This window comes from Bos indicus, chromosome 29 (genome assembly GCF_029378745.1).
Source record: "Bos indicus isolate NIAB-ARS_2022 breed Sahiwal x Tharparkar chromosome 29, NIAB-ARS_B.indTharparkar_mat_pri_1.0, whole genome shotgun sequence".
Classification (NCBI taxonomy): domain Eukaryota; kingdom Metazoa; phylum Chordata; class Mammalia; order Artiodactyla; family Bovidae; genus Bos; species Bos indicus.
In genome coordinates this window covers 10,169,930-10,187,072 of record NC_091788.1, presented here as the reverse complement: position 1 = coordinate 10,187,072, position 17,143 = coordinate 10,169,930, and the positions used below count along the sequence as shown (strand labels likewise).

The window sequence follows — 17,143 nt, the reverse complement described above, 5'->3', positions numbered from 1 at the left end:
TCATTTTGTTTTATGGTAAGAACACACTCTTCACTAAAGAAAAGGAATAACCCCAGCCCAGGCATTAAAAGTCATCTTGGAAAATACCACAAAAAAAGGGAAATTAACTTATCTAGAATTTAGCACTGATTAGCCTCTTTGCCTTGACCAAAAACTCAGCTAATTAGGAGGTCACAAATGAAGACACAGATATATAGGCACACATCATCCATGTCTATGCTTTGTTTTCACTCCTCAGGCTAAATGTTGAATAAAACATACAAAGATAAACTAAGATGCCCAAACTTAAGTATCCAGTTGCCGGTTCAACAGCAACTGGAAAAGCCTCTTTACCCGACACCCCTGAGAGACAGAAGTCTGGTTGTCTCTGCGGCAGCCAGACAGAGAACACACACCAATGGCTGAAGCCTGGACGGCCTTATTTCCTAGGTCATGTGCCAAGGCTCAGCGCCTTCATCTCTGGCAGGAGAACCTCATGAGCAGAGTTTCAGATTTCAGATGAGAAGTCACTGTTTTCAAGCATCAGCACTTTTCCTCTATCTAATGGCTCCTTCCTTTGGCAACGCTTCTCTTTAAGAACCATTAGCACATCCAATGACTGTTGGGAAACTTATTAAAAATCCTATGGGCTGGTAGGTGTATCTTCATCACTCCAACGCCTAGGATTTTGAAACCACCTCTGAAAAGGGATGCCAAGAAGACACACAAACATACCTGCATTCTTTGCTAGTCCCCACAAACCCCTTTTTAATGCACTATTTGTACTCAAGACAATAGTCACAGTTAAGAACAACAGTCTTAAGAGTGAACAGAAAACAGTGAATAACCGTTATCTTTCCCTGGTGGTGGATACTAATTAGTTGATGCATATGAGCTACCATAACTATACATACATTTTTCTTTTTTAAAATGGAAACATAGTTGACATACAGTATTATATTAGTTTCAGGTGTGCTACCTAGTAATTGGACATTTGCATACATTATGAAATGATTACCATAACGCTAGTAACTATTTGTCCCCAATGTTATTACAATATTATTGACCATATTCCTTACACTGTATATTACATTCCCATGATTTATTTTTTATGTTAATCCCCTGCACATTTTCACCCCATCATGACCCCCAACAAACACCCATTTGTTCTCTGTATCTTTGAGTCTGCACGTTGTTTTTCATTTTTTAAGATTCCACATATACGTGAGATCACATTTATGTCTTTCTCTGACTTATTTCACTTAGCATAAAGCCCTCTAGATCCATCCATGTTGCCATGTGCATTCACTACTTAAGATTCAGAGGTTCACTTGCCTTATATATTGAACTATACTATTTTAGTTTTGAACCTCAGAGCTTAAACCCTGGGCATTAAAAAAATTGCTTCCAGAGATAATGTAGACAGGCATACACAGCCATACTACATACTAATTGTCAAAGTACAGTCTTTTCCTAGGTCCAAATACATTATAAATTGTTTGCTGTCTATAGTGTTTTTTAGAGGCCATAAGAGATCCAGTACTCCAGACCATACTGCCAAGTGATATCATTTTAAGTAAAGACTCAAAGAGCAGGGAGACTGGCAAAAGCATAATAGTATTCAGCAATAATGTGTGTATATATAACGTATACATATATATATATATAATTTTAAAAATATATAACTATCCCTCAGTAGAATCATGAATTAACACAGAGTAGTAAAATACTTTTAATAAATAAAACCCTTGTCAGAATGAAATAGTTTTGTAAGCTGTAAGAATTTAGTACAATAATAAATGCTGCATTATTAATGGGGTTAGTTATTTCAGTACATTTAACACCATGTAAAGTGGCAACATTTAGTCATTTGTGAGAAAGATCCTGCTACTCACTTCCTGGAATGCATTCATTTGTGTCTGGTTCCTGATCTGCTTTTTGATCTACTCAGAAGAGCAACATTGAGAATAAATACCATTTTAACAGAAAGATTAAAGAGACATGAAAATAACGCTCAAATGTCAGTTTCACAACTAAGACTGCAGAATACATCTGACAGGTTTTCAGCCTGCTTTCATCCATTCCCCAATGCAATTCTTCCTTAGCCTCTTTGAGGTCTCCTGTTCAACTAAAAATCCAACATCCAGCATACACGTTCAGTGTCTTTCCTTACTCATTAAGCCATGGCATGGAAAACAAAAGGAGCACTGGGCTAGGAGTGAAGCTGAGGTTCCCATCCTCACCCTCTCACTGACTGACTAGCTACAAAAGCTCAGACAGATCACCTCCTTTCTCTGAGCTTTTCTCATCTGTAAAATGAAGATAAAAATCGCTGCCCCACCTACTTCAGTGAAATGGTTATCAACATAAAAGACAAAACCATTACACAAAAGTAAGGAATGACCTTTGAGGAGCTCTGTTGCTTCATCTTATATGAGAAAGCTCAGCTAACATACATTTTTTATTATTATAGTGAAAGCAACTTAGAAAACAAAATTCTAGCATACAAGTATAAATTACATATTTGAATAAATGCTGAACCATAAACAATCAGACTCATTTCCATCCTTGCCCCCACGATAACCCTATTCATTTTATAACTGAACCAAGTATAATGCCTGATCCATAGACAAGCTGCAAGAACTTCTGGCTCCTTAATATTCAGAGTCAGTCAATTTCACCCTTGGTCTATACTTGGTTATTGACGTAAGCAGAGGCAAGATACCCAGTCTTGTTCTGGGACCCTTTCCTTTGATCTTAAATCTTTACCAGTTAAATCTAGAGAGATCTATATGCTGACTTGAAAATCAAATACAGGATTAACTTAACCCAGGAACCCATGCCACTCTCCCTGCCTTCACAAGGAGTTCTGCAAGTCAGAGTAGCAAAAATCTGCTCATGCTCATAGAAATACGATTTCCTATTTTAGAAACCCTTGCTTCCCAAGGGTCTCTGATGAGATCTTCATACCAGTATCACTAGCAGAAACCTTAAGAATACGAACAGTATTAAATGCACCAAGTCAGAACCATTTTATAACAACTTAGGCACTATTCATCACATAGTGACAAGTGACGTTCTTCTATTTATCCCAATAGCTGTGTCCCGGTGACCGCCCAAACCACCCCAGAACCTAACACACAGACAGACATGCAAATACATAAAGATATTTACCATCTTCAGCACTACGTACTAATTCTTCTGGCAGATTATCTACTTTGGCTTGATCTGTGCAGGAGAAATTAACAAATGGTTAACACGACTGACCCTTGGCGAGCAAGAACAATGAGATTGTCCCTGGAAGCCCCTGGAGTTGGAAGCAATTAGTCAAGATGCCGTGTGAGGGGTGCAACCAAGATGTCTTCCCCAAAATACTTTCTCTTTAGATTAGCTACTCGAGCCAGTGCCATAGCGGGAGCTCCCATTTCAGCCCCGATGCAGCTTACATCAGCACACTGCTGCACACGGACTCCCAAGGGTTAGAGGGTTAGCTCAGAGCAAGCAATCGGCCGGCAGCAGGAGAAAGCACGGGGCTGCAACAGCCTCTCTATTCTTCTGGAAAGGGTAAGATGCTAGCCATGACTAACACCTTCCCAAACCCACGGTCATTAACAAATATTTCTGGGCGTGCATCATCATGTGTGCATGCCTCTGGGAGCCTTGCTTGGGAAGTCAACTGAAGAGATGTAAGTGGGGACCAGCTGCTAAGTGGAATCTTGGCAGGCTAGTGTGAGAGTGGGTATCGGTATTTGGAAGGGAGCGTGCAGGAATACCCGTCAGCTGATGGTGTTTTTTTTTTTTTTTTAACCCTACACATTCCTGAGTACTTTAAAGCTGCACCATGGCAATAGCCCCATGTTTCTCAGGCTAGAGGTTTGCCAAATTGGACAATTGTTGCTGAAGTCTTTTTTTTTCCCCTTCGGGTCCATCACTAACATCAGAAAGGACAATTAGGGCTGAACAACAAAGGACTGGACTAGCCTTCTCTGGAAGCAATCAGGCGGATGTGGGGGGTTGGCCACCTGTTGAGGCTTTAGAGGGAATTCCTGCATTGGAGGGGGAGTTTGGAATGGGTGACCTTCAAGGTCCCTTCTAACCCTGAGATTCCAAGATCTTTGGTGGGGTGAGGGCTGCATTCCAAATTGGGAATACTGCCTTCACAGCCCTGAAAATCTCTGAATTTTAAGAACTGTTTAGTGGCATAGCTTGTTCTTTTTTCTTTTCCTTTTTAAAATCGGAAACTTTTCAGTGTCAACTGCAGATGCATAGAAATATCCCAAACATGAAAGTGATCAAGTTTTAATCATATGAGTTTGGCAGTGGTTAACTTGCACTTGATAAATTTCCTCATGACCATCTGTAATCCCAGGGGTACATCTTAGCTTAGAAAGAATAAGAACAAAACCCCTAGAAGTCACAGTCTCTAAATCTGTTTGTCAAACAGATTTATGCTTTATGTTACTAGTCTAGAAATCCTTCACCAATTAAAGCAGTGGGAAAGAGTGTGCCTGGAGTGTTGTATGTCAGGCAGTCTTTGAGCTTAAATTTCCACTATCCAAAAGAAATGGGTGGACATAAGGGATAAAAGAGAAAGCAAAGTCCCTGAAGCCAGGGATGAATTCATCTCCATATCATGCAAAAATTTATCAGACAAGAAGCAGTTATATGTAATACAATCACCTCATAAATGCTCTTGATAACAGCCTATTGATTTTGAGTCCTAGCTCTGCTGCATGGTATGAAGCAAATTACTTTACCTCTCTGAACTCTACTTACCTCATCTGTAAAATGGGGATAACAATTTGTGCCCCCCCCAACATGTGGTTGCCTATGCCAATTACATGAGATCATGCACATAAAACGCTTAGCCACATCTTGCCACACAGTGCTAAATCAATGTCAGCTGTTACCACTAGAACCACAAGGTACCACAGTCTTTTACAACTCAGTGTTTGAAAGTGTTTGAATAAATATTCAAACTGGGATTCTTCAAGAAAACCTAGTGTACTTGTAACCAAACCTCATGTGTTATTTTAAAAGCGAAGTTCCAACCACTTTTGGCTGAGCCTGTTTAGCTCAGTTGGGAAAAGCTGTTCTCATCTGTTAACCCCTCCTTTAGGGGTTCAGGGTACAACAGCATGCAGCGAGGCCACAGAAGAGCACATAAGCATTTTTAAGCTTAGATCGGGGCACGAACAGTGGGGCACACTTTATTCTCACTTGATGAATCTGATGAAATATCTTCCAGACTTTTGGAAGGCATTTTCCTAGCAGCACTCCTTTCCAAAATTTTCAAAACAGGACTGGGTTCTTCTTCTGAACCTGTTACAAGACAAAACCGATGAATACTGCACAATACAAACGAAAAAAGAAAACAATCAAACTCTTAATAAATCAATGGACACTGAAATGGTAGGTTGAAAGGAGGTATTATGCCATAAGCCTCCATACTTTTATCCATTCTATGAGGCAGTCCACAGAAGAAAATAAAATTTCTTCACTAAAGAATATCAGTGCATGTGTGTGCATGCTCAGTTGTATCCAACTCTTTGCTGCCCCACGGACTGTAGCCCATCAGGCTCCTCTGTCCATAGGATTTTCCAGGCAGGAATACTGGAGTGGGTTGCCATTTCCTCCTTCAGAGATTTTCCTGACCCAAGGATCAAACCCGCATCTCCTGTGTCTCCTGGATTGGCAGGTGGATTCTTTACCACTGAGCCACCAGGGAAGTCATTTAAAGAAATGACTTGTAAGCATAAGAAATATTTGTAAGCACAAATAATACAGAGACAAGATTAACATAATGACCGCAGTAACAGCAATGTGCTCTCTAAGTCTTCTACACCTCTATTTTAGGCACGTCATTTGTTCTGTTCTAAAATTTGAACCTTTCCCCTTCACTTCTAGCTTTTGAAGACAGCCACAAAATGGTTTTAGGAGCATTAAAATAATTAGCTGAAAACTATAGAAGGCAGGATTCAGATGTTTTAACATCTGTATATAATTGGGTACACAGATTGGTGAATTCTCCAGATCAACAAATATAGACTCTTTAGGTTTCATGAGCTACTGAGATTTCCATCAAAATGTTGGGTAATGACCTGAGGTGGTCAACTTTTTAACATAGAAAGTATTTTAAAGTGGGGGAGGTTGGTCTCTATTAACTACTAATGCCTTCATTTTATAAAAAAAAATGAAAGGTATTTTAGGAACACAAGGAAAAAAGAAAAAGGGCATAACTGGAGAATAAGAACTGTTCTTTAAATGCATCTAATGTTATAAAATTTTTTCTCTAGACTGTCTTTAATTTTTCCATTTTGACAGTGAAAACTCCAACATGGATAAGCCTTGGTCTGAGTACTGTCACTCATCACTGTTATATTCTTCGTGCCTACAACAGTGGCAGGCAAGAGGCACTTAACATTGCTAAATCCATGAATGACTCCATTAATGAGTCAATCCACTTGGGAACAACTCTGGACAGTACTTTCCTGAAGTGCATCCCAGTTCTGCCCAATGTTAATAAGCATTCTCCAGTAAATGGATTCTAAGATGAATTAGATTTGGGATGCTCTGTGCTCAAATTTTAAAGTTTTCTTACTACGGACCTTCTCAGTGACTTTAATATGCTTTAAAAAAATGAATCATGTGCATATGAATCACATATAATTCACAATAAAATATGAATTATGTGCATAATCTCTCAGCATTCCCTCCTCTCTTTATTAAAGGAACATACTGAGGTACTGGCTGGTTAAGAGCTCAGCCACAAGTCAAACATATTCAGCTGCTCATCAAAATTGGGGTTCTTCCCTAATTTGGGGAAGGTTCTTCCCTACTGTCACTCCACCCAACTCATTTACTTAAAAATAATTATTTAGGTTAGAAGTTAGAAAACTATGCCTCCCAGGTGGCTCAGTGGTAAGGAATCTGCCTGCCAATACCAGAGATGAAAGATACGTAGGTTCGATCCCTAGGTTGGGAAAGATTCCCTGGAGGAGGAAATGGCAACCCACTCGAGTATTCTTGCCTGGAAAATCTCATGGACAGAGGAGCCTGGTAGGCTACAGTCCATGGGGTCGCAAAAGAGTCAGACATGACTGAACACACACACGCGCCGTGAACCATTATATACCTCCTACTTGGCTTTAAAATCTCTGGGCTCTGTCTGGGTAATCATTTATATTGATTATTTATTTTTTAGATAGGTTTGTTGTTGTTCAATCAGTTATGCTGGTATACTTAAACATAGCTATACACATTCAGGAACAGTCTTCAAAGTGAAGTGTAAATTTACAAGCCCTTCACCTCATATAGGCCCATTTACCCTAGTAACTCATGGTGTAGCTTAGTTAAGTCTACTTCAATAAGTTTAAGATGCTGACTTATACTCTTGCAGAGACTGGTATTTTCCTTTTCCCACCAGTTACAAATATTAAAGAGGCTTCAGCTTCATTAACTAGGATTATAGGTGGATTCTCTGGTCAGTTTTCAATAAGAGACCCTATGGCTATTTGCAAAGGAACCCAAATCTCACAAATGAGCCACTCAGTGAAGCTCATTTGTTCTTACTGAGACCGAAGGGAGCTAGGAAATGACACATTCTACTAATTTTCTACTGAGGAAGGTGATCAACACTAGTTGTTGTGCAACTTTGGTTAAAACGTTCCAGCCGGGGAGCATCCTTTATTATTTCATCACTCTAACCAGGTGACTTCTAATCCCTATTTGTTCCTGGCTTTCTCTCCTAAAATAGTCAGGTTGCTCCAAAGAGCAAACTGAGACAAGCCCTTTCTTTGGGAGCCTGGCTGAAACCAGTATCTCAAGTCCACTTAGATGACTATGGTAATTGATGAAGATCTTCTCCACTCAGCTAAGGCTGGAGCCAAAGAAATGCACAGGCCAGGCCCTTAGGTGGGGTCAGGTGAAGTCATCACACTGAGTCAGCGCCTAGGAGGCAGGATTCTGCAGGTGATCGGAAACGGGAGGGAGAGAGCAGCAAAAAAAGAGAAAACGAAAAAACAAACCCCACAACAGTTCTGAGCGCAAGTTCCAGCCCTGCACCTTGCTCCTGGTACTCAGCCACCACTGTGGAAACATGTTGCTCCTAAGAGGGCAATCTTTGCCCACTTGCGGCACTTTCTTGCCACAAATCTTACTGGAGCCTGCTGCGTGGACTGCCGATTAGGAAATCCTAATTCTTTCCAAGAGGAAACCTCGCTTGGATGTCTCAGAGGTACTCTCTAAACCCCAAAAGTTCTTTAAAACACATCTTTGGAATCTGAAAATTCTATCATTGATCAGTGAGTATAAAATCAGATTCTGAAACACTGCCTGATGGGTAACACTATGTCTATGTAACTCATTTGATTAAAGAATATAACAGGAAATGTAGATTTTTAATAAGAAAATCTAGGGAGAACTGAAGTACAAAGACGAATTTAGCACCATTTGGGATTATCAAATTAATCCCACTTTGAAAAACTATATCATCCTTTATGTCAGCATTACATAAATCAACTCATCAACCAATCAGCGAAAAACTTCAAAATGCTCACTGGAGGTGTTTCTCCAGCTTTTTGCATTAGAACCAATGTTTCTGTCTGAAAAATCAGAGTCAGAGAAACCTTTTTCTTCCTTTTTCTCTAGTTTCTTAAACGGTGATGCCAGAATCAATTCAACTTGACTTGTTTTTGCAGAGTTTTCTTTGTCAGGAGAGGAATGGGTTGCCTATTTCTGGGCACGTTAATTGCTTCAGGAGCCTCTCTGAAACCAGGCTCCTGAAAAGCCCTTTCTCAAACCACTGCAACCTCACTTTCACTATCCCTCTCCTCTGGGGGGTTTATAGTTTCTGTGGTCCCCACTTCATGGCCCACGGAAAGTTGTGAGGCTCCAGGGATCTCAACCCCACTTTCAGAACCACAGAGATCTGATAAGCCAGTCACAGCTTTGTCTCTTCCCAACACTCTATCACATTGGTTGACTTGAGATTTGAAAACATTACTCTTACGTTTGATTTCCAAGGCCTCTGAGGCTGACCAGTAAAAAGGGGGCACTCTTCCCCAAAACCTGGCCTGCTTTGACTCTAATGGCTCCTTCTCAGGACTTTCTTGCTTCACTGACACTTGGGGCTGATAAGAAGGACCGTTAGATGTTTAAGGAGTCTCTCCAAACCAATATCAAAAGCACTCTCAGTAGCTGATGGAGCCTCAGACTTTTCTACTGTCTCTTTTATTTCCTTAGGATGGAATTCAGAAGCAGCTTGCCTGGGCACCTCAGTAATACCTGTTAACTCTGACGAATAAAGACCCCTTGTATCACGGTCATATTTTGTGCAAGGGCTTTCAGTTGTTTCCTTCAGTAGTTTTTCTAAGGCAACACTGAATTCAAGGAGCTCTGAGTTAGGCTGAATAATCGTTTCCCTCACAATTTCTGTCACTTCCTGAGGTAACTCTTTGCCATACTGAGCAACAGTAGAAACAAATGAGCTAAGGGTTTGGTCTGATGGAGATGCCTGGGCAGCTAAATAAGATCCCATTTTATGAGTTTCATCAGAAACTACATTGAAGGAATACAAATCCTTTCTGTCTGAAGCTATGCTGTCCATTGTTGTCTGTGGTGGGATAACTCCCAGAGAATTTGGGGCACTACTTTCTACCTGTACGCCTTTAGGAAATTCTATTTTTACTTCTCCAGAAACTACTTCCAGCACAGCTGGATAACTCAACCAAGCTTCTGTAAATAACTTTTGTAATATAGCTTTTACATCATTCAATGCAGGTCTGGGTGGAAGAATAACTTTTTCTATAGTCTCTGAAACTTCCCTTTGAGAAAGCAGTGTCTTATCCTGAGGAGAAGGATGGGCATCCCTGGGAGAAGGCATATCTTGGGGAGAGTGGACCACATCCCCGGAAGAACCCTTTCTGTGGCAACAGGAAGGTTGATCCAGGGGATGAGAGCCTTCTGCAGCTGTCTGCAACAAGTTCTCTGGGTTCAGCTGGCACTCACCACTTTGAGCTTCCTGGGAGAGAGTGCTATTTCCCCAAGTTTCTGTCCCCTCTGGAAAAGAAGCCATTTTCTCTCTCTCATCGGCTGACGTGTTCTGACTCTGCTCTATCCTGTTTTCATCAACGCTACTTTCTTCAGACTCTGAGCTGATCCCAGTGGTGGTGGGTTCACATTTGGTTTGCAAGGGAGAGGGTGGGCTTCCAGTTGCTTCCTTCAGGAGTTTGTCCAGACTAGCAGTCAAAGTGTTCAAATAGGCCTTTGGAGGAGCTACTGTTTTGTCTATATGCTCATTACTGATCTCTTTAGGCCTTTTGGCTTCTTCCTCAGGAGCAGCAAAATCTGTCTCCTGAGGCCATGTCCTATTTTCAGAAACATCTGGTTCAAACACTTGTTTTTCCTGAACGTTTCCACCAGAAGGCTGGAGGACTGGTGACGAGGCTTCGAAAAGCAGCTTCTGTAAGCTGTCATTAAGCGTGTCTTTGTAGTCTTTAGATGAAACACTTGTTTTCACAATGGATTCTTGAATCTCTTCGAGCTCTTGGTCAGAGTCATCGTTTTCTCCCTTGAACATTGGGGTAACAAAGCATTCAGTATTTTTCCCCATGTTTTCCTTTGATGACTCATATCTTGGCAACTGATGAGTGGACTTTCTGGGTGGTCTCCATGGAAATGTGGTGTCATCTGGCAACACCTGGAGTGTGCCCTTTGAATTTAATTTCTCTATTTCCTCTCTTGCCGGAATTTCTTTCTGGTCTAGAAGCATCTCTCTCTCATGGGTACTGTTTCCTGATGATGTCACATCACTGAATTCTTTGTGTTTCTGACTATTAAAAAGCACAGAATTTTTTTGGCTTATTGTGGTAGTATTCTTCTCAATATTATCTTGACAGTTTGGATTGGCACCTAAGTCCCAAAACCTTCTCAAATTCTCAAATTGAGAGTGATTATAGACTTGTTCTGTATTGGGTTCATTGATTCTTTCTTGTAAGGACATAACTTTAAAGTTGGGATTCCGTTCACCAATTAGAGATCTGTCTTTCTCCAAAGAGGTATGCATTTCAATCCCGACATTTGAAGGATGATGCAATGGTGGGAAAGTAATGTCCTTTTCAGAATGCAAACTGTCTGTCACTGGTAATCTTTTTACAGGCTCAGTTGTCTTATTCTGAAAGAGAGACACTGTGCCTGACTGGTCAGCTGAAGGATCATTTTTGGATGGACCTGATATTTGGGGCCTGGTCTCTTTAGGTTTCTTTGAGGAGTAAAAACCGGAGACATGGGCTGCTTGGCCATCGTTATCTAGGATTACTTGTTTGGTAGTGACTTGAGTATTACATTTACCACGGCTCATAGGCAAACTGTCCATGGACATCACAGGCTGACGTGCTTTAGCAGAAGGTCGTTCCTGACTGAATGGAGGTGGGGGTTCTTTATGAATGGCAGCTTTTGTACTTTCCCAAAAGGATATTCTGTCGCTCACTCTCTTGTATTTCTCTCTTTGTACTCGGTTCTGGGGAACCTCACCAGCTTCTGGTACCTGGACCTCAAGCTTCTTCCAAGGAGATACGCCGCTGGCAGCCCCAGGTGGTGACTCAATATTCTCTGGTTCTAAAGAAGATTTTAGGATGGAAGTATCTCTTCCTTTGCTCTCGCTCTCTGCCTTTGCGTGGGCTTTCAAACTTGGCTCTTGGATAATTGTGGAAGAGTCAAAATTTACTTCTGACTTTCTTATATTTTTTTCATAAACACGAAGCTGGGGTTCTTCTTCACCTAAGCTGCCAGCATCCTTAATATTGCATAGAACTTGGTCTTCTGCATGAGGTCCTTTGTGAACACTGTAGGAACACTTATTGGCTGGAATAAGTACCCCAACTGCTTTCCCTATGTTTTTTGAACCTTGGCTATAGTCTTTAGTTTTACTCTCTTGATTTGGACTGTAGATTTCAAATGGTTGCAACATGCCCAGACTTTCCTTGCCTTGTGGGAACAAATTAATAGATCTGGGTTTGATGTGCACATTGTTATCTTGGCAATTTCCAGAAGGCAGCGTATGTTCCTCTACCTGGAATGTTGAATCAGGTCCCACAGGTGTCAATTCAACTTTGGTGGGTAGTAGAGCAATCAAACCATTTCCTTCTTGACTGGCATCCTCTGTCACCAAGGCAACAGCGATCTGTGGCTTGGAGTCTGGTTTTTCTTTGGGCTCTATGTCTTGGGGATATTGCAGAGATGCCACACTGTCATCTGAATAAGAGCTTCGGTTAAACCAGTCTAAGACTTTAGATATGGAATCATCAGTTGTCTTCCTTATCTCAGTGGCATATGGACCAGAATGTGAGGACGTCTTAGCTCTTAGGGCCTGGAGTAGAGGGGGCTTACCTTGCTGATGGTCTCTAGAACTGCAGTCTGGCACCTGAGATGACTCGGGCTCAGTGCAAGACAGTTCATCTGCAACACAGAAATGCTCTTCTAAATAAGAAAAGAGAACGCTTCAAGAATTGTCATGCAATCACATTACCTTCTAAACAGGCACTCTGTATTTACATTTGCTCCACCATCAGTTGTTTACATCAGCATTTATCAGGAGTTATAATATAAACCATCCTAATTAAGGTATTCTACCAAAGATGCCCTATAATAGTAAAATACAGGCCCCTGGAATTATAAGGGGAATTTCTTACAAGCGTCTGTTTTATTCTAAAAATTCAAGTAGATTTTATATTCTGATCCGTGCTACATTTTACATACAAATTTTTCCCAAAGCTTTGCATAAAACAGACACTCCAGGAAGATACCTCTTGTTGATTATCTACTGGCCCACTCATAAACCCTAGAGAGGGCTTATACTCAAGTTTGAGAAACACAGGACTTCCCTGGCATTCTACTGGTTAAGACTCCAAGTTTCTAATGCAAGGTATGTGGGGTTGATCCCTGGTCAGAGAAGTAAGATCCCACATGCTATGCAATGTGGCCCAAACCAAAACCGAATAGAACAAAAATAATGTTGAGTAACAAAGACTTACGCGAGCTCAGGAGTTAGGAAAACAACGTTCAAGGAAGATTAAACAAGGAGTTCCTTCCAAACCATCAGAATGGCACAATGAAGATATTTGCATCCTGGGGCCTTAATCCTGATACACTGAGCCAGAATCTCTGAAGATCGGGCCCAGGAATCTTTCCTACTGGCTATCTCAGTGGTCGTTTTGTATACTGCAGTTTCAGACCATGGTCTCAAGGGCTCTTCCGCGATCCCCTACTTCCCTTCTATAATTTGCAACTTTGGAGGAAGTTTCTGTGAGACAAAGTAAAATGAGGCCTGACAGAGAATGTGAATTCTACCTGCTGCCTGATGTTTGCTACCCAATGGATAGGAGGCTAGAGAAGGGCACTGAAGTTCTTAAGCTATCGAGAAAGCAGGCTGAGACCTTTCTGAGCCTTAGGCACAGGCACGTGAGGGAACTCAGGCATTCTTTCCCTTTAGTTAACATGTGGGTGTTTCAGCATTTCTCGTTCTTCCTTATAAATGCTAAGCTACATATATGTTCTTGAAAATTATATGAGCTGAATTTTTATGAAGTTGGCTACATTTCAAGTGCACCAGAGGAGATGTCAATTAATAAAATTTTCTCTTTAATTATAAACTCTGGCTAAATATAAAACAACAAAGGCTTATACAATAACTGGCACACAGTGGATAGTAGTTTCCTTTCATAACTACACATGACACTATTAAAAATATGTCAGTGATGGTGAATTCCTTTGAGAGATCTTTAAGAGTTCTCTGTTAGGCTGTTTAATGGAAGACTAATGAGGAAAAAAATTCTTGTAATACACTGTTAGTGAAAAAAGAAGTCTGGACAGTGTAAACATAATTCCAATGATATCCATGCCTGAAAATTATCGAAAGTCCCTACGAGGAAACATTAGCAATAGTTGATATCACAGGTGATCATTGTTTTATTTTGTGCATATTTCTTCTCAAATGTTTTCACACTTTTCAAATAAAAGTGTATTATTTTAAAAACAAGAACAGTTATTTAAAAAACTTGATGCCAGGTAATGTTTTTGTTTCCTTTGAGGAATTCTTTTGTTTTCTTCTGGTATAATAATGAGTGTGTATTTGAAAAGCAGAACTAGAGACACAGACGTACAGACCAAATGTATGGTCGCCAATGGGAAAGGAGGAGTGGGATGAAGTGGGAGCTTGGGACTGATGTATACGCACTACTACGTGTAAAGCAGGTAACTAATGAGAACGGACTGTATAGCATAGGGAGCTCTACTCAATGCCCTGTGGTGACCTAAATAGGAAGGAGATCCCCAAAGGAGGGGATATAGGTATACATATAGCTGATTCACTACACTGTACAGTAGAAACTTAAAAAAATATTGTAAAGTAACTATACTCTAATAATTTTTTTTAATGAGTGTGATAGTGATTGTCCTAAAGCTCAGAGCTAAACTCTCATAATTTGCACAATTAGAGTTTACCATTTTTCAGTTCTGATTTTCTTTTTATGCTCCATTATTTACTTGTATATATTTTTGTGGTAAGCAGGGAGAAAACAGGGCATTAGTGAATAAGCAGAACTTTGTTTATAAGCTTCAAGACCAGAAGGCCTGTCTGTCAATCAATATGGGTTTACTGATGATGCCTTCTTCCCAGATTTCATGGTGAGTTAGATTTTAAAATCAGAAAGCATAAATAAATAGCTAACAGAAAATTGTCAAGGTAGTCTATGAGAAAGCAGGTGCACTTTGAAAAACAGGAAAGGTTTACCATTTTTTTCTATGGATTATACCAAAACAAAATATTACCAAAGAATTTTTTCATCTTTTAGATAAACATTTAAGCATCATCTAATTATTGGTTAGTGTTTACTCAAACTTTAGAAGTTTCCTTAAAATGAGTTCCTTTATATCTTTGAAGAAGTACCTGCTAATTTTAAAACTAAAAAATATATATATTCTGCCTTTTTCAAATTATTTAAAATATCCAGGGAGGGGATAATGGAGACACTTTGTCTTTAAGAAGTGGGTTGATCTGAGTAAGTGAGAAAGAGTAAGACTGAGCAAAAGTGACTTAGGGTCAACGCAACAATGACCAATAGGGGATGAGAAGAAAAATGATTTAGAAACTTGACTGCTGCTACAATATATTTTTCTGACTACAGAAATTATCATGGGGTTGGAGTAAGACTTAATGAAGATGAGAGAGAGTACATACAATTGTTTTTCCCACTGCTTCTGTTTTAAAACACATGAACTATGACGTAATCATATGGGTATCAGAAAGCAGTTTGAGGCATCCTCTGAGAGCTCTAAGATCTTCAAGAGAGGGCTAAATCAGTGAGCCAGCAAGAAAAATCAGTATTCCCACTGCCTCTCAACTCACAGCAACTGAAGGAGAAAGTTTCCTTCACAATATTTAAAGTCTAGGAACAAATGGATGAAGGCCCTGGGCAAGACATGGTATCAATATGAAGCTTTTTCCTAGTAAGAATTTAAAGTCTAGTTTCCCATCCTTTGAGGCTAAGAAAGTGAAGGTTCTCCTGAAATTAAAGAGAAGCCAAAGTTTTGTTAAATGGGAATCAATAAATTTGCATTAGGTGAATAATAATATATTTACTCTATATAAAGGTATTAGCATATGTTTAATTTTCACTCTGTATACAAACCTTGATATAACTAAAAAAATACTATAATTTGTTTGACTAAATGACTGACACACTTATAACTGTTTAGGATGAAGTGTAATATGTGCCAGAAAGTGTGCTATTCTGGATCTTTTGGTTATTGGTGATTGAGGACAACCTGCAAACCTTTTCAGAGGTATAAACATTTCCTAGTGGCTTCTGCCTAAATTTTAGCTGGAATACCTAGAAGGCAAAATGGGCTTCTACTAGGCTGCCTGGCTATCTGGGCCATCCCAAGCCCAATGGGTCAGTTTTTATAGCCTGGTAGTGATGAATCTCTTACCAGCAGGGTTTTTGGACAATTCTGATGAGCTAGTTTTGTGTTCATTGATGGTGTGTGAATTCTCAGTGGACTGTGCTCTTGTAGTTAAAAATTCTTTGGAAGAAGGGTGCTCATTAATTGGAAAGGAACCAGAAGTCGTTGGCTGACTTGTTTCATTTTTTGATGGACTTGGGCTTGAGGCTGATGACTGAAAAGGCAAACCGTTTGTGTACTGGGAAGGCTGAGGGTCATTCCAAACCTCATCTGTGAGCCCTGCATCTTCTGTTCCATTCTTCAACCTATCAGACTCTAAAACACTAAATTCTCCCACTTCCCGGCCGTGGACCAGCCCTGAACTCTGTGGCAGTTCATCCTTCACGGCAGAGAATCTCACATGCTTTAATGGCTCCAGTGAGTTTGAGGGAGAGTCGTCTTCTAAAGAATGCTCCTTCTCAGAAATTCTCTCATGGATAGTTAGGCCCAGGGACACAATTTTGCTTTTGGGTTCAAAGTTCTGATGAAAACGCACAGTTTCTGAGTCTGTGCTACTGGAACTGGAATTGCGTTTCAGGATCCCTCTGGGAGCCCCTCTTGTGGTCAGGGAGTCTGTCCTCTGTCTAGGAAAAGGCTGGTTGTCATCTTGCTTTAAGTCCTGGGACTTGTAGATCATTTTCCTGGGTTTGGGGACTGGAGCCTTGATTGGGAACCCATTCTCAGGACCTGGAAGAGTCTGCTTTGGTTTCTCTAACTTTTGGCTTGAAATATCCAGGATAGATGACTCTTCTTTGGACTCTGACAACTCCCCTGAAAAGTAAAACATATCAGATGATATACCAAATGGAGAGTAACGCATTAATTTAAAACACCTATCCTAAACTTAACCTACATTTAGCAAAAAATGCTAAAATATTAAAAGACAATAAAGCATGAAGGTTAAGTACAGACCTAATTAAAAACCCTAAAAAAACTCATGCATGAACTTCACTGAATTTAAGATGGCTATGCTTTATATTCACACCTTGTGGTATTTTATACTCAACAGAAAAAAAATTTTTTTTAAGAAATTTCAAAAACTCCTTGAGGAGAATAAAGAAAAAATACAAAAGTCACTTAAAAAAATTCATGTATGGAAACCAGAAAAATGAGCTCAGTTTTCTAAAAAGAAAATTTCAACACCTAAAATAAAAATTAATTTTGA

General features: G+C 40.0%; 1 protein-coding gene and 1 pseudogene across 15 annotated transcripts in view; both read right to left on the bottom strand.

Annotated features, from left to right (window-relative positions):
- SYTL2 (synaptotagmin like 2) overlaps nt 1-17,143 on the bottom strand; it is a 121,241-nt gene that overhangs the window by 18,583 nt on the left and 85,515 nt on the right. For 5 of the 15 annotated variants that reach the window (XM_070782852.1, XM_070782856.1, XM_070782851.1 and 2 more), the window contains 5 exons: nt 15,967-16,749; nt 9,988-12,435; nt 5,200-5,301; nt 3,154-3,207; nt 1,875-1,922 (listed from right to left, as the gene is read on the bottom strand). In XM_070782852.1, the coding sequence (XP_070638953.1) occupies nt 1,875-1,922; nt 3,154-3,207; nt 5,200-5,301; nt 9,988-12,435; nt 15,967-16,749 (3,435 nt within the window). The other 10 variants (XM_070782857.1, XM_070782853.1, XM_070782855.1 and 7 more) reach the window with 7 other exon arrangements.
- Nucleotides 5,308-9,981, bottom strand: LOC139180699 (uncharacterized; annotated as a pseudogene).